Genomic DNA, 25,584 nt, shown 5'->3' on the forward strand with positions numbered 1-25,584 from the left:
GATGATGTAGTTTTAGCGTAATTAACAAAAATTAATAAGCATTTTTATTCGTATCATTTTACACATTTTTCCATGAAAATAAGAGATATGTAACGGTTTTTGTCTACGTTCCTTGCATTCTAATAGTAACCATTTGATGATACTGTTTTTTTGTGATCATCAATCATTTTAGTAATTGTAATTAGCGAATTTGCTGTAGGCAACACAACGTCAGTTGTTAGCAAGAGTATATAAAACCCGCGAGAAATAGTGCTGGTGATCTAGTATGATGTAAGATCTTGAGCAGCACTCTGTGATGTAATAAATTGTACACCAGAAAGACTAACCGACTTTTCACGTTTTTTGAGAACGATGGTGTTCTCTGGTACATTTTCACTTAAAAAACGTACAGGAAACATGAGCTGCAGCGAAGCAACACAATGATCATAGGTTCTGGTCATCGTTTACTATTTTGAACAAACTAAGTTACAGCCGGCCGGTGTGGCCGAGCGGTTCTAGGCGCTTCAGTCTGAAACCGCGCGACTGCTACGGTCGCAGGTTCTATTCCTGCCACTGGCATGGATGTGTGTGATGTCCTTAGGTTAGTTAGGTTTAAGTAGTTCTAAGTTCTAGGGGACTGATGACCTCAGATGTTAAGTCCCATAGTGCTCAGAGCCATTTGAACCAAACTAAGTTACACATCCACCAAAGTCCAAGAACATTTATTTCAGCTAGCATTGACAAAATTAATATTTCACAAAGACATTTACTTTGAATTATTTTCTGTAGGAAACAATAATACCCAGCGAGGTGGTTACACCGCAACTTTCACGATCAGAATCATTTAACATGAAAGTATTCTGGGTATACAGCGGGGTCATATCTTCAAATAAGTGTCACTAAAAGGATAAATATAGCATTTATCCATCTAGTGACAAATGTTTTATTGGAGAACGTGATGCGGCTATACATCTAGCCAATTATTACTTTGAAAGTGTCAGATCTGCCAAATCAGGCAAGACGATGAAGAGATGTTGAAGTGTCCTGGATTTGTCTAGTCCTCTCTAACAGCTTGACTGACAGAAGACAATGGATAAATACGTGCTAACAGCCTAAAGAGTTCGCGAACTCTCTTACAAGTAGTGAAAAAAATGCAAGTTAAGGCTAGTAATGGGAAGAGGTTAACAATATCAAGGAAACCTGTTACAGTTTAGTCATGGAAGGAGAATATCTGAACTACAATGAGGAGCCAAAGAAAGCGGTACATCTGCCTAATGTCGTGTAGGGCCACCGCTGGCACCCAAAATATTGTAACAAGCGTATGGCATCGTTGGCCGTGAGGCCCCTATTGGGGGGAAGTTCGGCCGCCAGGTGCAAGTCTTACTTCAGTCGACGCCACTCTGGGCGACCTGCGCGCCGGCGATGACGAGGAAATGATGAGGAGGACAACAAAACACCCGGCCCACGAGCCGAGAAAATCTCCTCCGCAGCCGGGAATCGAACCACCTAAACACCTTGTGAGTATTAGAGAAGCAACACGTAGGACATGTAAACACTACCCGACCTCCGGTAATCATCTCGCGTACAAGCAACCTCGCTACCGCGTTAGTCAGTCTGTGACAAACGCAAAACTCAGGTATGCTCACTAGTTAACTGTGAACTTTCACAGGCCTTGTCGACTTGTGGAAAAATCTACGAGCTCTAGGATTAGGCAAACACAAGTATACTCCTGAACTTGTGGTTCATATTGAGGGTCTGAATCGGTATTCTGCTACGCTGATATTTTTATATGACCGACGCACAAGGGCACGAATCTTCAATTTCTGTAAAGAATTAGTGGTCGATGCAAACGAAACATTTTTCTGCATTCCTTAACCTTAAATACGGTCAAGAACTCAATAGCACCAATTCGTACGACAGGCGCAGTGCACGATAATATTACAGAGCACGTGATCAACTTCCACCAGTGTCCAAGGCAACGGACACTGTTAACCGTTCTCTGACCTACAGCATCTTCCCGATAGCCTCCAATCAGGGGCTCGTAAAACCTGTACCTGGAAGGGAAACTCCCAAAGAAGCCATGAGCTACAGGCCACTTTGTATTCGGCCAGAGTTGTGTATACCTCACCACCAGCTTATTAATTACTTAACCTCAAGTAATGTTTTGTATGAATAACAGTCAGGTTACTGGAAAAATGTCAGCGCGACGAGTGTTCTTACGAAAGTGACTAACGAAGTGAAACATTCTGTGTATAAGCAAGAGGCGACTAAAATGTGCCATTTCAGCAAAGATTTCGACATTGGTGACTCTGACATTCTACGTTCTAAACTAATTAGTCAGAAAATTTCTTCGAGTATTATAGAACGATTCCGTTCATACCTTACATACCGCCAATAGCGTGTAATGATTGGTACAAAAAGGTTATAACGAAGATATGTAATATTAGGTGTCAAACAGTGATCAGCATTAAGTCCTTTGCTTTCCTCAATATATCTTAATGACGGAGCGACTATTCTCTTCCGTACCATATCAGATTGGCCGCCGATTATAGGTTTGAAACTTAACCCATATAAAATACAAGAAATCTTAGTCACAAAAGTTTGAGAAACTCTTCTACCCTGAGTCCTAAACAACACACAAATAAGAAACTTCCTGGCAGATTAAAACTGTGTGCCGGAGTGAGACTCGAACTCGGAACCTAAGCCCTTTGCGGACAAGTGCTCCACTATTTTTTTTTATTTTTTTATTGTTCATTGCGATTGGTCTGGGAGGACGTCACAAGATATCTGTTCAAGTTGATCGTTGACTCTTTGACTCAGTTTTTTTTATTACAGAGAGCACGCTGCCGTCTGACCGAACACGCTGAGCTACCGTGCCGGCATTATCTGAGCTACCCAAACACGACTCACGACCCGTCCTCACAGCTTTACTTCTGCCAGTTCCTCGTCTCCCACCTCCCAAACTTCACAGAAGCTCTTCTACGAATCTAGCAGAACTAGCACTCCCGGAAGAAAGGAATGTTAGTTCTGAAAGGTTCGCAGAAGAGTTTCTGTGAAGTTTGGAAGGTGGGAGGTGAGGTACTGTCAGAATTGAAGCTGTGAGGACGGCTCGTGAGTCGTGCTTGGGTAACTCAGATGGCAGAGCACTTGCCCGCGAAATGCAACAGGTCCCGAGTTCGAGTCTCGGTCCGGCACACAGCTTTAATCTGCCAGGAAGTTTCATATCAGCGCACACCCCGCTGCAGAGTGTAAATCTCACTCAGGAAACACACAAATAGCCTTTTCTTCTTCGGCAAAGAATCCGGAGATAATTCTGGATCATTAGTTAGACTGGACAGAACACACCGCTGAAATCTGTAACAGGGTGTCACTTAATTAATTAGAGAAATATAAATAATTCCTCTCGAGCTTAAAAAGGAACTCGTAGAATTATTAATACTCCTTATTCTTGATTATGGTGACCCTGTTGTCAAAGTATTTTCATACAAGAGCTGATGCCGGTCAGTCCTGGCGATGAATTTTGTGCGATACATTTGTAATGTTTCAACCATATCAGTCCTGCCTAAGAACAGTAATTATGACTAGAGACTATCATATCTTGTGTTTTCTCGGTCGTCTTTTCAATCACTGCACCCGTCTTATATAGGCTGATTTAGCTGCCCTACAGCTATGTTTTTATGCAACCCGCAGCCTTGTAGCTAACTTTCAAAAATGATGAGTGAGATATTAATATTTTCTCGTTCTCTACGCGCAAGCTATTAGTCCTACAAAAAAATGAGCAGGAGTTTTTGTAGAAAATTTAATGTATTTAAATCTCGTACTAGAGTACGTTTCCGCTGGAGGCCACTCTTTTCGAGTTATTTAAGAGAAATCTAAAAGTGTGACCTTCAAAGTCACCTCCAATCCACATTCACCCCACAACAGTCAGGATTCATAGTCCGTGGCAAGGCATGCCTCCCACCACTGTAGAAACATTTCCGACTACACGAACTATTGCCAAAATTCGATCTTTTTTGGTCTCTGTTGATTGGGATATTACGCCACTATTAACACTATTAATTTAAAAGCGCACATGAGGGTAATAAAAGAAAAATGACTTTTGTAAAAGTTACGCTAACAACTAATTATGTTGAAATTTGATCCAAACTTAACCCTTCAAATCGCAGTAGTTTCGTCGTCGGAAGGGCTGCTGAATACAGTGTAGTTATTTTATGCTGATAAAATTCACGAAGTTGTCAGGTAAAATGTCCACAAACGTCTGTTTTACAAATTGTAGCTGCTCGACTAGCTGCTGGCTTTATAACGCCGCTCAATGAAGACCATGAAGGCTGACTGTGGGAAATAATTCGCGCAGTCCATAATTTTTGTACAGTGTCAGAAACGAGTGCATGAACAACATAGTAGAGCTCCTGAACGGCGAGAGCCGAGTGGGGAGTGGAAGTTTGGAGTGGGGCTGCATTTGAAGGTAACTTTTGTACGTTTTCCTTCAATAACTCAAAAAGTATATCCAGTGGCGAAAACGTATGCCAGTACAAAATTTAACTACATCAAATTTCCTACAAAATGGTCCTATTCATTTTTTTTCTATAGAACTAGTACTTTATATACAGCATGGACGAGAATATGAAAATGTTGTAAATTGTATTTGAATGCACTGGTGGTTACATAAAACCCAGTGGTAGGGGCAGCTGAATGACCACGTATTATCTCTCAGTTTCTGGAGAGTATGGCAGTTCTGATTTCATCGAGAATATAATTCAAATGTTGAAATATGAGGGAATTATTAAGGACCCCAGAGAGGACTCGAACCTCCGGAGGGAGAGGCCGCGCAATCCGTGACATGTCGCCTCAAACCGCGCAGCCACGACGCGGCGGAATCTAGTATGATACTGATCACATATGCAAAAAAAGCATGGAAATTAGGTAACACCTGATAGGTATACAACACACCTGACATACAGATAATGCTGTTACAGTCTTAATTGACCAAGGCTGCTAAGAAAACTATTGTATACTACTTTTACTTGTGACAGTCTGCAGTAGTTTTATAACTCTACTTATTCACAATACATTTGTTGGTTGGTTGGTTGTTTGGGGGAAGAGACCAAACAGCGAGGTTATCGGTCTCATAGGATTAGGGAAGGATGGGGAAGGAAGTCGGCCGCGACCTTTCAAAGGAACCATCCCAGCATTTCCCTGGAGCGATTTAGGGAAACCACGGAAAACCTAAATCAGGATGGGCGGACGCGGGATTGAACTGTCGTCCTTCCGAATGCGAGAATACATTTGTGATGTACAGTATGTCGACCATATCACTCCTGTTTAGGAATAATCATTGGGGCTACATGCCAATGAACATAGAGACTATCATACCTCGTGTCTGCTCTATTGTCTTTTCATTCATTGCACTCCCTGTCATGTATCTTCAACTCTTTTACTACAGTGTGAATAGCACAGCAAAAATACTCGTTGTCAAGAAACTAAAACCCTCCCTCCATCACTACATAACACAGCCATCTTCTAAAAATCATTTTTTTGCCTCACGAAGCCGAATTTAGGATGTTCATTTCCAAAATATTAGAGAGCTTACAGGGTGACAATTACTGAACTATACGAAAAAAAACTTAAATTAGTTGCGAATTACGGCGTGCACACGCTTTATTCAACATATAAACGTCACTACAGGTATTCGGATTTAGATTAGGACATGTTCGATACGCCTGACATCATTGGCGATGATGTGGCGCACAGGAATAGCGGAATTCCGCGTGACTCGCCGAAGTGTCGGAACATCGATGGTGGAGATGACCTCCTGAATGGCTATTTCCAGTTCATCAGTGGTGTTTGGGTTATTGCTGTACACCTTGTCTTTAATATAGCCCCAAAGAAAGGAGTCACATTTCTTCAGATCCGTAGAATAAGGCCGCGTGGACTTAGGCGCCTTGTCACGGTCCACCCCGTCGCGTCGCGCCCCCCCCCCCCCCCCCCCCCCTATGCCCCGACGACAGAGGTCTCATTGGTATGTGTGCTGTCCATAGCGTAAGTTAGTTTGAGTTACATTAAGTAGTGTGCAAGCTTAGAGACCGATGACCTAAGTAGTCTGGTCTCACAAGACCTTAACACAGACTTACAATGTATGTAGAGCACGGCGGACAATGGAGGCCCATGCTAGTGCCGTCTCGGTTCTGAATGGATTCCCCGAAGTGCTCCTCGAGGACATCAGAAAAGCTCTCCTGCTTGGTCGAGCTCCATCTTGCATGAACCACATCTTGTCGAAGTCAGGGCCACTTTGGATAATGGGGATGAAGTCACCTTCCAAAAGCTTTCGGTAGTCATTGTGCCAGCAAGGAATAGTACACCGATAAATCCGTGACTGGACACTGCAGACCCCAAAGTCACCCGTTGAGGGTGAAGAGATCTCTCGATCGCGAAATGTGGGTTCTCAGCCCCCCAGATGTGCCAAGTTTGGTTACTGACGATTGCATCCGAATAAAAGTCGGCTTCGTCCCTAAACGAAACCGTAATACTGTTGGTAGTTCCTAACATGGCCCGCGGCCAACCATGCAGTTTGAACGTCCTAACGGAAGCCGTTCAGAAGTTATGCCGATTTTATTTGATGTTGTTGTTGTTGTGGTTTTGAGTCCTGAGACTGGTTTCATGCAGCTCTCCATACTACTCTATCCTGTGCAAGCTTCTTCATCTCCTAGTACCTAGTGCAGTCTACATCCTTCTGAATCTGCTTAGTGTATTCATCTCTTGGTCTCCCTCTGCGATTTTTAGCCTCCACAGTGCCCTCCAGTACTAAATTGGTGATCGCTTGATGCCTCAGAACATGTTCTACCAACCGATCCCTTCTTCTCGTCAAGTTGTGCCACAAACTCCTTTTCTCCCCAATTCTATTCAGTACCTCCTCATTATTTATTTAATCTACCCATCTAATCTTCAGCATTCTTCTGTAGCACCACGTCTCAAAAGCTTCTATTCTCTTCTTGTCTAAACTATTTATCGTCCATGTTTCACTTTCATACATGGCTACACTCCATACAAATACTTTCAGAAACGACTTCCTGACACTTAAACCTATACTCGATGTTAACAAATTTCTCTTGTTCAGAAACGCTTTCCTTGCCATTGCCAGTCTACATTTTATATCCTCTCTACTTCGACCATCATCAGTTATTTTGCTCCCCAAACAGCAAACCTCATTTACTACTTTAAGTGTCTCATTTTCTAATCTAATTCCCTCGGCATTACCCGACTTAATTCGACTACATTCCATAATCCTCGTTTTGCTTTTGTTGATGTTCATCATATATGCTCCCTTCAAGACACTGTCCATTCCGTTCAACTGCTCTTCCAAGTCCTTTGCTGTCTCTGAGAGAACTACAATGTCATCGGCAAACCTCAAAGTTTTTATTTCTTCTCCATGGATTTTAATACCTACGCCAAACTTTTCTTTTGTTTCCTTTACTGCTTGCTCAATATACAGATTGAATTACATCGGGGAGAGGCTACAACCCTGTCTCACTCCCTTCCCAACCACTGCTTCCCTTTCGTGTGCCTCGACTCTTATAACTGCCATCTGGTTTCTGTACGAACTGTAAATAGCCTTTTGCTCCCTGTATTTTACCCCTGCCACCTTTATTTGATGTAGTTGGACTGCTGTCGGCCATTAAGCTTCTGTACGGCGTCAGCAAAGTGTGTGTGTGGGTGGTGGTGTTGCAGCTGAGCGGGGAGGAGCTGCGCGGGCTGCGGTGCCTGCGCGAGCTGCACCTGGGCCAGAACCTGCTGTCGCAGCTGCCCGACGGCGCGTTCGTGCAGCTGCCGGCGCTGCAGAAGCTGTTCCTGTTCGCCAACACGCTGGAGCAGCTGTCGGCCGGCGCGCTTCGCGGCCTGCACAACCTCACCACGCTGCTGCTCAACAACAACCTGCTGCGCGGCTTCGACGGCCGCCTGCTCGCGCACTCGCCCAGCCTGCTCAAGCTGTCAGTACACACCCCGCACAGCGCCGCACTGCCGGCATGTCAAATAGGGGCATTCCACTTATTCTGCTTACATCTACGTCTACATCTACGTCCACACTCGGAAAGCCACCCGGCGGTGTGTGGCGGAGGGTACCTTGAATACCTTGTAACACCTCCGTTTTTATCCCGACCTGATCTGATCGAATAGCAGCCCAATATTTATTATTAACATGAGCGTGAACCTAAAGGGGCTGGTAATCGGAATTGACTGCTACGGAAGTTGTTACTTTCCAGTTCGTCCTGTTCAATACTACAATACTGAATGTATGGTAATAAGGAACACCAACACAGTTTTACTAATTACGAACTTATATTCTTCTCAAAACACAAAAAGGAGACAGCCACTGCCTTCGTCATACATATCTAATTACGGCTAATCTCAGCACAGGCTTTCTTCATTTGCCATTATCGTCACACGCTAATCCATCACTGCATCCAACACTGCAATCCAAGGTTAGGCCGGCACGGCAGACGCACTGGTGACGTCACTGATCACTTTTATAAAGATACTCCATCACTTTGCCGGTATTTATTTATTATTTAGGGGTTTAACCACGGCGATGGTCACACTCTTCTCGGTTGAAGACCCTGTATTCCAACAATGGGCTCCACACACACACACACACACACACACACACACACCATTCCCGCCATCCACTCTGGCGCGACTCGACACTCGCTCTCGCAACACATCGCAATCGATTGTTTGCCCTATCGACCTGTGCCGAGTGCAAAGTTATAGTAAGGGCCTACGGACCCCATACAACCTCTATCGGTTCTCCCTTCTGTTCCAGTGTCGTATCGTTCCTGGAAACAAAGATTGTCGGTATTCCTTTGTGTGGGCTCTAATCTCTCTGATTTTATCCTCATGGTCTCTTCGCGAGTTATACGTAGGAGGGAGCTTAATTCCTCGGTGAAGGTATGTTTTCGAAACTCCAACTACCGAGCTACTGACCCTCTTTCCTGCATAGTCTTACACTGGAGCTTATCTATCATCTCCGTAACGCTTTCGCGATTACCAAATGATCCTGTAACGAAGCGCGCTGCTCTCCGTTGTATCTTCTCTATCTCTTCTGTCAACCCTATTTGGTACGGATCCCCCCTGGTGAGCAGTATTCAAGCAGTGGGCGAACAAGCGTACTGTAACCTACTTCCTTTGTTTTCGGACTGCATTTCCTTAGGATTCTTGCAATGAATCTCAGTCTGGCATCTGCTTTACCGACGATCAACTTTACATGATCATTCCATTTTAAATCACTCCTAATGCATACTTCCAGATAATTTATGGAATTAACTGCTTCCAGTCGCTGACCTGCTATACTGTAGCTAAATGATAAAGGATCTTTCTTTCTACGTATTCGCAGCACATTACACTTGTCTACATTGAGATTCAATTGCCATTCCCCGCACCATGCGTCAATTCTCTGCACATCCTCCTGCATTTCAGTACAATTTTCCATTGTTACAAACTCTCGATACACCACAGCATCATCCGCAAAAAGCCTCAGTGAACTTCCGATGTCATCCACAAGGTCATTTATATATATTGTGAATAGCAACGGGCCTACGACACTCCCCTGCGGCACACTTGAAATCACTCTTGCTTCGGAAGACTTCCCTCCATTGAGAATGACATGCTGCGTTCTGTTATCTAGGAACTCTTCAATCCAATCACACAATTGGTCTGATAGTCCATATGCTCTTACTTTGTTCATTAAACGACTGTGGGGAACTGTATCGAATGCCTTGCGGAAGTCAAGAAACACGGCATCTGCATGTGAACCCGGGTCTATGGCGCTCTGAGTCTCGTGGACGAATAGCGCGAGCTGGGTTTCACACGACCGTCTTTTTCGAAACCCATGCTGATTCCTACACACTAGGATTGTATATGTAGTACTATGGTTTGGGGGGTAAACAGAATGCAAAATGTCGCACACAGAGCTGGAGTGCGCACAGAATGACATGGGTGATAGGCGCCCAACCTGCCGGGCACGCTTGGCGGTGGCGGAGGGTGCTGTAGGCGACGTAGCGAGCGCCGGGGTGGAGGCGCCCCTCTAAACTGAAGCCTGCACTCACATCTTTCGTAAATATTAAGTGGGGTCTCGCCACTGCTGCACTTGCACGGTGACCATTCAAAATCTACTCTATCCTCTGCTTTGGTTAGCCTCTAAAAAGAACCACTTTGTAAACGCAAAAAAGCAGGAATTTATTTTCGCCTGCCTTGTTAACCGTTTGTAACTTTCAGAGAAGCGTCATGAATGGCGAATTTTAAATGAAACCTATATTTCTCTTGTTATCAAGTTAAAATTAGCTTCTTTTGGCGAAACACAGAAGAGTTGACACAATGCCACCTGGCAGACAAGTTGTGCGAAGTGATACGAAATGGAACGGGCACGTGGTAACTGTGCTAGAGGAGGAAAGTGGTCGACTGCGGTTTACCGGGAGAATTTTAGGAAAATGCGGTTCACCTGTAAAGGAGACCGCATGTAGGCCACTGGTGTGACTCATTCTTGAGTACTGCTCGAGTGTTTGGGATCCATACCACGTCAGACTGAAGGAAGATATTGAAGCCATTCAGAGACAGCCTGATAGATTTGTTACTGGTCGGTTCAAACACCATGCAAATGTTATTGAAATGCTTCGCCAACTCAAATGGGAATCGCTGGAGTGAAGGTGATGTTATTTTCAAGGAATAGTGCTGAGAAAATTTAGAGGTGGCTTTTGAAGCTGAGTGCAGAACGACTCTGTTGCCTCCAAGATATATTGCATGTAAGGACCACAAATATAAGACACTACGAATTAGGTCTCATAGGGAGGAATATAGATACTCGACTTTCCCCCGCTTTATTTTGAGTGGAACAGGAAAGGAAATGACAAGTGATCGCACAGGGTACTCTACACCACATACCGTAGCTACGTAGATGTAGATGTAGGTATTCTGTAGACGCAACTGCGAGAGAATTAAGTTTATCAAGTGAGGAACTCACTAAAATTAACATCAATAACTAGTAAAAAAAAGCACATTCTCGGTACTAAAATAAGCGAGCAGTGTCTTCACTTGTTGATCACTTGCTGTTTCAAAATGCGTACGATTTCCCATTTCATCAGTTATCGTTAGCCATTACATATTAAATTCTTCCACCGGAAAAGTCTGTAGTTAGTGAAATAACATGGCAGATAATCAATTTTAGCATAATAACCATACGGAAAAATACTCTCCTCCTTGTGTGCTATCATTTGTCAAATTGTCATTTCGAATTCTGAAATGGCTTATGAAATATGAGGAATGTTGTGGATGTTTCATTCTAGCTTACCGCTGGCATCTACAATCACAAATGTGTGTGCTACATCAAATCAGTTCTTTCTAGAATGGTGACAGACAGAGACCTCCAGCCAAGTCCAAACAAAAATTCAATATCTTGTCTGAATTTCATATGCAACAACATATTATGTAATATGCATCAAACACAAAATCGTAGCGACCCCCAGTTTTCAATGAAATCTTTTTCGAATTTGAAATGATGGGCACATCTTCATGAAGCTGACATATGAAGCAATAAGTAACGCAAAAATGATTTTGTTGCCAAGTAGTTTCTGTGAAATTGTTTGAGTGAAAGTGCAGGCCGTGGGGCGCATCGCCAGTCGGCCGAAAGTGGGCAAACCCTCACCTTCTGCCTGGCACTTCGGAGGAAAAGTGGTCGCTGCACGTTGACCACAGTGTCCAGTGCAGACTCGACCGCTCACAACGGCAACAAGGGCTCTAACGTGGCTTGTCATGGAGTCCAAGTGAACAATGATCATAGGGTACGACATTCCACGATGTTTCAACTGTATGCGGCAGCTGGTCAGTTGGAGTGGGTGATGGCATAGCGTCTATAATCGACGTAGGTCAGGATAGCACCGGCAACGTGCGGTCTTGCACTGTCGTGCTGAATGATATCATCGCATACACCTCGAAGTTGTGACATGACTGGTACACTTTCTGCGATTCACTGATTGCTCGAGACCCAAATGAAAATTAAGCGCCGTTCGTGAAACTGAAATCCTATCTTAAGAGAATATTGAAAACAATTTTAGTACCGACAAGAATATTTCGAGTAAAACAGAACAAGAGCCTTTAGGCTTCTTTAGAGCTTTGAGATTACAACTGAACAATTATTCAGAAGTGCTAATAGCAAACCATCGGCCAAGCTGAAAGCAATTTAGCAATGGTTATTAAGCAGGTTTTACACTTTACAGGAATGATAATTATCTTTACTAATCAGAAACTCGAAAGGAAAGGATCAACTCATCAAAGAGCTGCACCAAAGTCAAAATAAAATTTTACTAATGACAGCAGTTACAGAATAACGGCGGTAACATAAACACACCAACATCAGAATTAGTGCAAACCGCCTTAGCCTCCCTAGCGGGAGTATACAACTACGTCGGGCACCGTTTGCTCAACCAAACCCTCGCACTTGCCTTTAGAATAAGCACGGGAGCAGAACATGTCTATAACAAACAAAATACACTCTCTGAAATACGCATGACAATTAAATACCAATTCAAGGCTCTGACCGCTATATCGGGTGTGAGCTGAGCTGAAACATAATCTTCAGCTGAGCGAGCTAAGAACACAATGAACAATTAGTGTTAAGATGTTATCTGCCCTCTCTTTCCCCCGGAATAATAAACGACTTGTGAGGAGCTCCATAAAGAGGCCAGGTTAGACCAATAAACAATTTTAACATGGGAGAAGAGAGCGCACAGACGTACCAGAAAGCGCCAGAAAATATAAGCAAGCTCGCTCACACTGCTTTTAAATTGAAAAATCACAGCTCAGGACGAATGCGTCACTAGCTTACCTGATAATTTGTAACGTTCCCATGAAAAGAAGTAACAGCGGTCCCCACCAAGCAGCCCCGCTCGGTTTCACAGTTCAAGATGCACAAATACAACGGTGAAATCAATATCCACGGCACGAATATCTTACAAAGAAAATAATTAACAACGTCCATACCATCGGAAGCCGGAGCTTAAGGACCAGGTAGACGTGGGTATAAGGATCTACCACGCATAGGATACCTCTGAGTGGACACAAGTACCACGCATCCGGGAATACAGGGAGGCTGAGCACAGCCACTCTACAGAACTTGGTAAAATACCTGCCAGCCACAGTACAAGTAGCGACTATAATGATTCCCATGGGGACAGTACTGCGGAGCCATGAAATAGCCTTTAAATTAACCTGCGTCGCCCACCACTGCAACGGACCGTAGTTCGAAGAAATCCACACCAAGTACGTCTTCACCGGACTCCTGGTCGGCGCTGAAGACAGCTGGTCTGGGTTGCGGCAGCAGACGTAATTGCAGCACGTCACACTTCAACAGCCGATCTTACTGCAGTAGACCAGACCATTCCGTCTGTTCGACTGCGTCCCAACAGGACGTCGTAACCAGCGTCACACACTTCACACCCCGCGTCCTGTGTGACCGCGACGTCTTCTGTCGAACCCAGGAGCCTTGGAAGCCAGAAGGCCACGCTCCAACACCGCACCGCTTCAGTCTACATCTCCCTGCGCTTCATCCAGCGCCGTACTGTCAAATCGCCCCTTTCCAGCACAAGTGCACCCTCTCGACGGCCAGTTCCGTACACCAGTGTCTTTGTCTCAAAAACGTGCTACAGTTTACCGATAGGTCGTGGCACAGCTCAATGGCGAACGGCTTTAATACGTCAGAAACGTAATCGTTGCTGTGCAAATTACCATCTATTCGAATTAGAGGTTGTTTTAACCAATGGCATTCCGTACTGTCACACCAAGTGGCGATCCAGTATGACCATGACGAATGGAATCTGGCAATGTTCGTTCTCCTTGGATACTCCACACGCAGATATATCCTTTTTGATTCTGTATGCACAACCAGGTCGGACTGAAAAGAAATCGTCGGAGCACTCCTGTGGAAAGTATTCGTAGCGCAAAAATTGCGGCAGTGGCCACCATGCTGCCAGTCCGTGCTGGTCCAGACGGCGTCGCACTGTCCACGTGGATGCGTGCCTTGCTGAATACAAGACCATTTCCTGAAGCCAGCTGCCCACGGTCCGCCGTGAAGGTCCTACGTGCCACTCAGAATAGCGCTACCAAACCCATCGATTCCGTATTCGCGTGACAACTGTCGGGTCCCGACCAACAGAAGCAGCGATATCGCCTAACGATGATTCACAGTGTGGCTCTGCTACGATTCTGCCATCACCAAATTCAGACATGGTAGACGTTTCCCCTTCTTAAGCGAGGTATAACAGTATCCTACCGTAGACAGCCATCATTCCAATGCGAATTCTAAATGAGAAACAAGCTACATAATCTTTTCTCATACGCTCAGGAACATAGAAAATAGTCCATCAAGAGGACAGCATCAGATCGAAAAGCAGTTTATTGGACATAATGATACAGATGAGAGATTCACTTTACCGTAAAATAAAGGCATATAAACAGATACAGAGTCGGCCGGAGTGTCCGAGCGGTTCTAGGAGCTACAGTCTGGAACCGCGCGACCGCTACGGTCGCAGGTTCGAATCCTGCCTCGGGCATGGATGTGTGTGATGTCCTTAGGTTAGTTAGGTTTAAGTAGTTCTACGTTCTAGGGGACTGATGACCTCAGAAGTTAACTCCCATAGTGCTCAGAGTCATTTGAACCATTTTTTGAATAGACACAGACAGTACAAGTAGACAAATTCAGTGCCACATCGATAGTGCATGGAGCACCTTCTGCTGCAATACATGCCGCAACATGGTCCGGCATCGAGTTGATTACATGCCTGAAGCATACTGGCCCGCTGATCTTGAACACTTTCAAAACATGTACAGAGTGACATCCGGCGTTCCATCAGGTCGCACATCTGCTCTGTAGGGGACAAGTCCAGGGAGAAAGCCGGCCATGCGGGAGTGGGAACATCAAGTAGGAAGGCTTGAAAAACTCGAGCTCTATGTGGACGACGATTATCTTGCTGGGAGAGTGCCACTGGATGACCACGAAGGCATGGTCCTACAAAGTGTTCAAAAATGTCATCAGTGTAACGCTGCCCAGTTAAGGTTCCACATACCACCTTTAGAGAGGATCACTCATGGTAGGCTATGGCCCCTCAGACCGGCTGTGCTGGCGATGTGCGAACTCGCAGCCTGGCTGGAACTGTACCGTTCTCCAGACTGCCTCCACACTTGCAAACGGTTATCACACGTTCCGAAAACGAATCGAGAGTCATCGCCAAAGAACACGTCTCGCCAATCTGTGGCAGTACACGTCGATCTGGCTTGGCACCACTTGTAGGTGAGCCGATCCTTCGATGCTCTGTCCCCTTTCTCTTCCTGGTCGCTCCAGCCAGTACGTTGCACGTGCATGGCATCTCATGTCCCAACATTGACGGAGCACTCCCAGTGATCGACCTGGAGAAACACACGGCGTGCCGACCAGAGTGCGGTTCTCATGCCGATGACCAGGCCCCTCTCAAAGGGTCTCAACTGTGAGAAATGTCGTCTAACACGTCGACCTGGCTTCCTGAACATCCTAACGCCCTCCTCGAGTCGACAAATGACCTCACATGTATGACTCGTCCACTGCAAGGTCTATGGGCATGCAGACGGGCGCCAAGTTTGGATAATTTGCACATCGGATCTCACAGTACCTGTTCGCAAAGTTTCGCGTTTGTACCTTTCTTCCCTCTCGATGCACTATTTTCAGTGTTCGAGAGTGTGCGTAAAGAATGCAGATGGCGTTACTTCTACCTACTTGGTATGGTTTTGCTTTAATGCATGTGTGCGTGTCTGTACTGCAATTCTTACTAATAAGACGTTCGGTGTATGCCGCATTCATGATGTTGCAGTTTTAATTGCCAACAGTTTATTTACTAGCAAGAAACAGTTACTGCTCTCGTCCACGAGAGTTACCTTTTAAGTTTTCACAATTGATATCTAACATAATATTGCTGTTATAAAATTAATTATCTGTGTTTGATACAATAACGGTAACTGAGAAACAGAGCGAACAGTTTGCGTGTAGTGTGCGAGTAAAAAAAAAAAAAAAAACAATGCTCTGACGGTATGGAAATTTCATGTCGACAATTTCGTTGTTTGACTCTTTTATGACTTTCGTCAATGTTTAATTCCGAGTCAATGCCGCGGATCAGTTGGCCCAGCTTTCGATAATATGTCACTCGCTACGTGCCGTCGTGATCGTTCTTCCGTCACAGGTGGCTTTCGCCAGATCGAACAGAATCAGTTGCTGTTAAAAAAAAAAAAAAAAAAAAAAAGCATCGATTTCGTGCGTAACATGACAAGAGAGGATCTCCATGTGTCGTACCGTGAGACAGATGTTTATCGAAGTGTGCAGTAGTCCGATTTTGCACGAGGATCTAGCGGTGAACAAGACCTCTTCCAGATGTGTTTCTGCACAATTTGACCGAAGCTCAAAAACAAGCTCTTGTTAGTTTGTCTAAGGCATTGGTCACAAAATTATACCGAGGAGATGCAAAATCCGTATACACTATCCGATCAAAAGTAGCATATCTGGACACGCACCTGTACCACGGAGTTGACCACTAGATGTGACGAGTGGCGCAGCCGCCAGTACAACTGCAAAAGCAGAATTTGTCGGTCAGCAGAACTCATTATGTTCGAGCGTCAAGTAGTCACTGGGTGTCACTTGAGAAACAGATGCATGAGGGACATTTAAACTCTTCTAAAGCTGCCCACTTCACCTACTGCTCACGCAGCTGGGAGCTTGGCGAAGAAACCATCACAGCTAAAACAAGGCCAAGCGGACCTTGTGTACCGAAGGACAAGGATCGTCGAGCAGGGGGATTGTAAACACATGAAATCAGTGGAAGGAATCACTCGAGAGTTCCAAAGTGTTACCAGGAGTCCAACTGACACACTCGTTATTCGTAGAGAGTTAAGAATAACGGGCTGCAAGGGCCGAGCAGTTCCTCGTAAGCCACACATTTCTGTAATCAGTGTTAAGAGATTTCTGAGGCGGTGTAAGAAACGCCGACAATGGACGCTGGGTGACTGGAAACGAATGATTTGGAGTGATGAATCACGCTCTATTCTGGGACAATCAGATTTAAGGGTTTGGGTGTGGTGAACGTCCAATTTTTGCAACACCAAAGTGAAGAATGAAGTAGGCGGTGCCACGGGCTCGGGATCTTTTTTGTGGTCAGCATGTGACCGCCTCATTGCGCTCAGTAACACTCTAAATGTGGAAGGATATGAACATTATTACAGCGTTATGTACTGTGTATCTGGAGACTTTGTCAGTTACAGTTCATATCGTACTACACTGAAGCACCAAAGAAACTGGTATAGGGACGCGTATTCAAATACAACAGCCAAACACGGCGCTGCGGTCGGCAACGCCTCTTTAAGACAAGTGTCTGGCGCAGTTGTTAGATCGGTTACTCTTGCTACAATGGCAGATTATCAAAATTTAAGTGAGTTTGAACGTGGTGTTACAGTCGGCGCACGAACGCGGGACACAGCATCTCATAGGTAGCGATAAAGTGGGGATTTCCCCGTACGACCATTTCACGAGTGTACTGTGAATATCAGGAGTCCAGTAAAATATCGAATCTCCGACATGGCTATGGCCGGAGAAAGATCCTGCAAGAATTGGAACAGTAACGACTGAAGAGAATCGTTCAACGTGACAGAAGTGCAACCGTTCGGTATTGCTACAGATTTCAGTGCTAGCACATCAAGAAATGTCAGCGCAACGTCATCGACGTGGGCTTTCGGAGCCGAAGGCCCGCTCGTGCACACTTAATGACTGCACGACGCAGAGCTTTACGCCTCGCGTGGGCCCGCCAGCACCGACATTGGACTGTTGATGACTGAGAACATGTTGCCAGATCGTACGAGTCTCGTTTCAAATTGTGTCGAGCGGATGCACGTGTACAGGTATGGAGACAACCTCATGAATCCATGGACCTTGCATGTCAGCAGGCGACAGCCCTGTAAGATTCATGGTGTCAGTTTCCTCCAGCACTGCTTCACACATTAGTCGAGTCCATGCCACGTCGTGTTGCGGCACTTCTGCGTGCACGTGGGGGGGGGGGGGGGGGGGGGGTACACGACATTAGCCAGGTGTATCAGTTTCTTTGGCTCTTCAGTGTACCTTTATACAGATTTCATTGTTGTTGTTGTTGTCTTCAGTCCTGAGACTGGTTTGATGCAGCTCTCCATGCTACTCTATCCTGTGCAAGCTGCTTCATCTCCCAGTACCTACTACAACCTACATCCTTCTGAATCTGCTTAGTGTACTCATCTCTCGGTCTCCCTCTACGATTTCTACCCTCCACGCTGCCCTCCAATGCTAAATTTGTGATCCCTTGATGCCTCAAAACATGTCCTACCAAACGATCCCTTCTTCTAGTCAAGTTGTGCCACAAACTTCTCTTCTCCCCAATCCTATTCAGTACCTCCTCATTAGTTACGTGATCTATCCACCTTATCTTCAGTATTCTTCTGTAGCACCACATTTCGAAAGCTTCTATTCTCTTCTTGTCCAAACTAGTTATCGTCCATGTTTCACTTCCATACATGGCTACACTCCAAACAAATACTTTCAGAAACGACTTCCTGATACATAAATCTATATTTGATGTTAACAAATTTCTCTTCTTCAGAAACGCATTCCTTGCCATTGCTAGTCTACATTTTATATCCTCTCTACTTCGAACATCATCAGTTATTTTACTTCCTAAATAGCAAAACTCCTTTACTACTTTAAGTGTCTCATTTCCTAATCTAATTCCCTCAGCATCACCCGATTTAATTTGACTACATTCCATTATCCTCGTTTTGCCTTTGTTAATGTTCATCTTATATCCTCCTTTCAAGACACTGTCCATTCCGTTCAACTGCTCTTCCAAGTCCTTTGCCGTCTCTGACAGAATTACAATGTCATCGGCGAACCTCAAAGTTTTTACTTCGTCTCCAAGAATTTTAATACCTACTCCAAATTTTTCTTTTGTTTCCTTTACTGCTTGCTCAATATACAGATTGAATAACATCGGGGAGAGGCTACAACCCTGTCTCACTCCTTTCCCAACCACTGCTTCCCTTTCATACCCCTCGACTCTTATTACTGCCATCTGGTTTCTGTACAAATTATAAATAGCCTTTCGCTCCCTGTATTTTACCCCTGCCACCTTTAGAATTTGAAAAAGAGTATTCCAGTCAACATTGTCAAAAGCTTTCTCTAAGTCTACAAATGCTAGAAACGTAGGTTTGACTTTTCTTAATCTTTCTTCTAAGATAAGTCGTAAGGTCAGTATTGCCTCACGTGTTCCAACATTTCGACGGAATCCAAACTGATCCTCCCCGAGGTCTGCATCTACCAGTTTTTCCATTCGTCTGTAAAGAATTCGCGTTAGTATTTTGCAGCCGTGGCTTATTAAACTGATAGTTCGGTAATTTTCACATCTGTCAGCACCTGCTTTCTTTGGGATTGGAATTATTATATTCTTCTTGAAGTCTGAGGGTATTTCGCCTGTCTCATACATCTTGCTCACCAGCTGGTAGAGTTTTGTCATGACTGGCTCTCCCAAGGCCGTCAGTAGTTCTAATGGAATGTTGTCTACTCCGGGGGCCTTGTTTCGACTCAGGTTTAATAAGCCACGGCTGCAAAATACTAACGCGAATTCTTTACAGACGAATGGAAAAACTGGTAGATTTCATATGTACCCTAAATCTTATCCTTAACTCACTTGGCTGTCACATTTCTGATTTGTCCAGTTGCATTGTTTTTCAGTTTCACAGCAATTAATTTTTACCATAAAAAGAGACCCTGACTGGATAATTCTCTCTACAGTCAACCCCTAACATGGAGTATCAGGTAACTTGATTTCCAAGTTTGCTTCCAGTACATTTTGAAGAATCTAAATATATCTGGAAGGCACCACCTGCTTGTTATGTTCCTCCGTCGATTTCGTTCCCCTATTTCTCCACATGTGGTGTGTCATCTACGGAGGCGCCCAATGAGAAACCGGCAGTTCACTTCTTCAGGGAAAAAAAACGGGAACACAGGTTTAACGTGCTGGCATATGCAACACTGCTGGACATAGCAAAAATCAGACTCATTGCAATAAATTCAAAGATCCTCGTTTATAAAATTCTTATTATATTCGTTCTCGCTATTGTTTTGGTATTTAAAAAACTGCCTTCTACAAAACACTACGTGTTTCTGTTTCCTGCACGTCGTGTTTTGCAATCTCAGGAGAAATGTAAACAGGAGCTTTGAACCTCAGCGAGATTTTAATGTCGTAATATATATGCCTATGAGAGCTAGATATTAACAAAATCAGAAAAGGTGAAATTAAAAACCTCTGAGAGGCAAATGTTGAGAAATATGTTTGGAGGAGTCCAAGATAAAACCACAGCTAAAAGTCGAAAAACGCGGAAGTCTGTGATTTGTATGGAGTGCCAGACATTATATTCAAAATTAAAGCTAGATTACCTAGTTGGTATGGATACAAACTTCACTATAAGAAAGAAAGGAAAATCCTCGAACTGTTTACGGAACACCATAAATGACGAAGACCTCGCCAAACCATCTTTGACATCAGAAAAGATACGAAAATCCTGTGCGTGAGGAAAAGGGAAATTAAATACTAATACAGAACTTTCTGGGAAGGCACTGTAAAACCAACCGTTAAAAGCTTTCATAGCTAGTGAAGCTTGTTAATAATAATGATTTTCGAATACACTGACAGAACAAGGCCCAAACACCAGAAAATAAGTAATGTAGAGTAATTAAATTTCAGGTATACATTTGCCTAGAAGAAATATTTAAGTGATTAACAGCGGAAGATCACTGATGAATATAAGCGCGAGATACGCGGTTGTAAATGTACATTAGTAACCGGTGTAGCCGTCAGAATGTTGAATACAAGGATGCAAAGGTGCATGCATTGTGCTATGTAGGTGCCGGATGTTAGTTTGTAAGCTGGAGTTCCATGCCTACTGCACTTGGTCAGTCAATAGAGGGACGGTTAGCGCTGTTTGTGGATGACGCTGGAGTTGGCGTTCGTGCTCGACTGGAGACAGATCTGGTGATCCAACAGCCCAATGCGAACTGTGACTCTTTGTAGAGCACATTGGGTTATAACAGCGTTATCGTGTTGGAAAGCACCCCCTGGAATCTGTACGTGAATGGCAGCACAACAGGTAGGTTCACCAGTTTGACATACAGCTTTGCAGTCAAGGTGCGTGGGATAACTACGAGAGTCCTCCTGCTGTGATACGAATTCGTGAAGGTGAAGGTCTAGTGCCTCTGTCAAGCAGCCGGGCTGGGCGCAGCTCCTCTGCTGGTCCACATCTAACCGACACGCGTTCGTCACTGCCACCGAGGGAGAACAAGCTCCCAACAGGGAACGTAACAGACCTCCACCCTGCCCTTCAGCGAGCTTTCGCTTCACACCGTCGCATGTGGTGGCGGCTTGCGGTCAGTGGAATATACGCTACAGGACATGTGGCGCTGAGATGTCCTTGAAGTAACCGCTTTGTAAGAGTTTTTTGTGTCACTGTGGTGCGAATTGCCGCTGCAGATTAATTGCGATGCGCGGTAGCCACACGCCGAACATGTGGACGTCCTCTCCGTAGTGCCACATGGCCGCCCGGCGCCCCCTCTTCTCCGTATGTCGTGAACGCCGCTGCCAGCAGTCAGCTACTGTGCCTACATTCCTGCCGAGTCTTTCTGCAGTATCGCAAAAGGAATGTCCAGCTTCTCGTAGCCCTATTACACGACTCGGAGAGTGTCGGTAACGACGTCTTTGACGCTTTGAAGGCTTTCTCGGCCGTGATCAGCTCGACACTTTCAGCCTCAGAGGCAGCTAACGGCCACGACAGCTACAGTGAGGACGTAAAGCAAACGTGGCGCTATCAGCGCCACTCTTAGACGGCTGGAGCGAAATCTGCATAGACATCGTCTTTCAAATGCAGAAACACGCCTACCAACTGTACTTTATGACCCGCGACTCCTTCTTGGTGTTGCTATTTTCTTTCCGTCAGTGTATATTCCTTCCAAAGTCTTCCTTTCTGTATATAAAATAACGAGAAGATATGGTACACGTATGTTTTGCAGTCACGAAAAGACATTGCGTGAGGATATAACAGGACGGTCCGCTGCCTTCTACTGTGTATTCGATTTTGTGCTTTTTATTTAAACTGTACAGTAGAAGATCTGATGGAACATTTATAGACGTGTACAATGACAAGCGTCGCACTACACTGTGCACGTAAAACAAAGAGACACCCGGTTTTCTTTTTCGTTTTGGCCCGAAACTCATACAACCAAGAAACCCTGTTTAAAACATCCCAGGCAAGACCAATGAAGTATCAGGGTCACATATAAACACCCAACGAGCAGTCCAAACGCGCACAAGCCTGAAGCGACGTTCTGGTAAGTCATCATAGTGAGAAGACCGTGACGACGTTCACATATACCCAGCACTGACCTCAGGCTATGAAGCCATTTGGAGGCCAAAACCAAGAGGATTCCCTGACAAACACTGGTGGCAGGACCTGGAGGCTCGCACTGCTAGCGCCAAAGGCAGTGTGACAGTATTGTGCAAATTGAAGGTGGAGAGGGAAGAAAGGAAAGGAAGGGAAGGGACTGATGATATCAGCTGCATCCGGACCGGCAGAGAAAACATGTTCCAGACTGGGATTCGAACCTGGGATCTCCTGCTTACTGGGCAGGTGCGTTAATCACTTCGACACCCGGACACTGCGTTAATTGCAAATGCGAGGACTATCTTGGCACGGTCCTCAGCCGATCCTCATGCTTACCTATCGCTAGTAATCATCCACAGTGTCCGTTCATGTCCTTCGTGCTTGATAACTTTAGATTCCCGCTGGAGCTCGAATGTAAATGTGCATCTGCCCTGATGGTTGTGGAATCACAGCACATCGAGGAATCAACTGCACGAATGTGTGGCATCTGTTCATTTGGGACATGCCCAAAAGAACAGACACCAGGTGGAATCCGCAGCTGCGATACATATTATGCTAATTGAAGGTTGAAGGGAGAAGAAAGGAAAGGAAGGCAAGGGACTGATGATATCAGCTGCATCGGGACTTTATGCGCAATGACGAGCGACGAGTTAAAATGTGCGCCGCACCGGGATTCGAACCCACGATCTCCTACTGACTGGGCAGTTACGTTAACCAATGCATCACCTGGATTACTGCATCGCCAACGCACTGACATCGAGTGTCCACAATCTCGTCGATTGCGACCCATATAGGACTATCCTGAATTACGTCTCGAATCGACGCCAAACAATCCTCGTAAATGCTGTTGACATACTTTTTTCTAAGTGTATATTCAGTAGCAATATGTTTGCTTGGATAATTCTCTAGGAAGTGTTTAAATACTGGGTTGTTTAATGTCCATAAAGGTATGTCTCCACAAATCACGCCATAACATAAATATTTCGAGAAAGTAGAACATTGGGAGCCACTGGCTGTTACATCAGAAAAAATTGATGTTTGAATTCATCCTTTCTTGTAATATTTACCTTATGTTTTGTGGTAGATATGTGCTGTGATATTAGAAACCGTTGCTCAGTCGACACGGATTTTTCACAAGCATTACAAAACAGTACTTTACAATCTGCACTCAAAGACTGGTTTGTGATATCTTCAGTATATTTTTTCACTTTGAAATACAACCGTTACCAGCTGTGAATGACACAGACGTGAAGTTATGCATACTACTTGTGGAGGCGCGCGCCAGACGTTGCGCGTTGAACGAGACACTCGAGTATAATAGTGAGGGAACGTTTAAAGCTGCAGGCTTACTGTTCGCATCGCTGGCGTGAAATAGCCCGCTTGATTGTAAGGCCTAATTGTTTTGTATTCCACGCCAAAGCCAATCGAGTGATTAAGCAGAAGACGTGGAGGAATAGAAATCATGTAAATATCTACGACGAAGATAGCTTATAACGTATCGTCTGTAAACTTCTTAGTGAGCTCTTGCACTCTCGTTTAAAACTGGTAGTTTTCGCGGACGTCGAGGTTACCAACAACCTTTGCCATCGAAAGGATGTGCTTTTTAGCTGCCTTAATTGAACATTGTGTTCATTATTACAAAGAAACTCGATAACAGCGTATTTATAAATGTGCTGTCACGAAAGCTCGTAACCTTGGTGAGACATTTTCGCTACAGGAGATGACTGGTAGGGAACGGTATGTTCTCAGCAGTGGATATCATGTCGAAAACTGCTACTCCCCTCCCCACCACTCCGAAAACACGTTTTCAATGCTTCACTGTCCGGAATAGCGTTTGCTTTATTCCCTCTTCCCATAATGTGTGGGAAGCAACACTTACGGTTTGCAGCCTATCTGAAAGACTTAGGATACTTTGCACGGTGTGATTTATGTTTCTGGATAGTCCATTCCGGGGCCAGCAATCGCGCTTTGAAGCATCATTTAATGAATTCTTTAATGCTGTTACGCCGTTTGAAATATTGATTTATGCAATTCTGATACAAAAATATGGACTAAACATTAAAATACGAAACATATAAACTTTGAAATGTGGGAAATGAAAGTTACATTTTCAGACTCCAGATGTCATGAAATACGTAGAAAACTATAGAAAGAATGGAAATTACTTAAAACGAAAATACACTCCTGGAAATGGAAAAAAGAACACATTGACACCGGTGTGTCAGACCCACCATACTTGCTCCGGACACTGCGAGAGGGCTGTACAAGCAATGATCACACGCACGGCACAGCGGACACACCAGGAACCGCGGTGTTGGCCGTCGAATGGCGCTAGCTGCGCAGCATTTGTGCACCGCCGCCGTCAGTGTCGGCCAGTTTGCCGTGGCATACGGAGCTCCATCGCAGTCTTTAACACTGGTAGCATGCCGCGACAGCGTGGACGTGAACCGTATGTGCAGTTGACGGACTTTGAGCGAGGGCGTATAGTGGGCATGCGGGAGGCCGGGTGGACGTACCGCCGAATTGCTCAACACGTGGGGCGTGAGGTCTCCACAGTACATCGATGTTGTCGCCAGTGGTCGGCGGAAGGTGCACGTGCCCGTCGACCTGGGACCGGACCGCAGCGACGCACGGATGCACGCCAAGACCGTAGGATCCTACGCAGTGCCGTAGGGGACCACACCGCCACTTCCCACCAAATTAGGGACACTGTTGCTCCTGGGGTATCGGCGAGGACCATTCACAACCGTCTCCATAAAGCTGGGCTACGGTTCCGCACACCGTTAAGCCGTCTTCCGCTCACGCCCCAACATCGTGCAGCCCGCCTCCAGTGGTGTCGCGACAGGCGTGAATGGAGGGACGAATGGAGACGTGTCGTCTTCAGCGATGAGAGTCGCTTCTGCCTTGGTGCCAATGATGGTCGTATGCGTGTTTGGCGCCGTGCAGGTGAGCGCCAAAATCAGGACTGCATACGACTGAGGCACACAGGGCCAACACCTGGCATCATGGTGTGGGGAGCGATCTCCTACACTGGCCGTACACCTCTGGTGATCGTCGAGGGGACACTGAATAGTGCACGGTACATCCAAACCG

At 45.2% G+C, this 25,584-nt stretch overlaps 1 protein-coding gene across 3 annotated transcripts in view; it reads left to right on the forward strand.

The window, feature by feature from the left end:
- Window positions 1-25,584, forward strand: part of LOC126285011 (carboxypeptidase N subunit 2) — a 168,360-nt gene that overhangs the window by 110,286 nt on the left and 32,490 nt on the right. For all 3 annotated transcript variants that reach the window (XM_049984320.1, XM_049984322.1, XM_049984321.1), the window contains one exon: window positions 7,705-7,964. In XM_049984320.1, coding sequence (XP_049840277.1) covers window positions 7,705-7,964 — 260 coding nt within the window. The remainder of the gene's footprint in view (window positions 1-7,704; window positions 7,965-25,584) is intronic.

Source organism: Schistocerca gregaria, chromosome 8 (genome assembly GCF_023897955.1).
Source record: "Schistocerca gregaria isolate iqSchGreg1 chromosome 8, iqSchGreg1.2, whole genome shotgun sequence".
Lineage (NCBI taxonomy): Eukaryota > Metazoa > Arthropoda > Insecta > Orthoptera > Acrididae > Schistocerca > Schistocerca gregaria.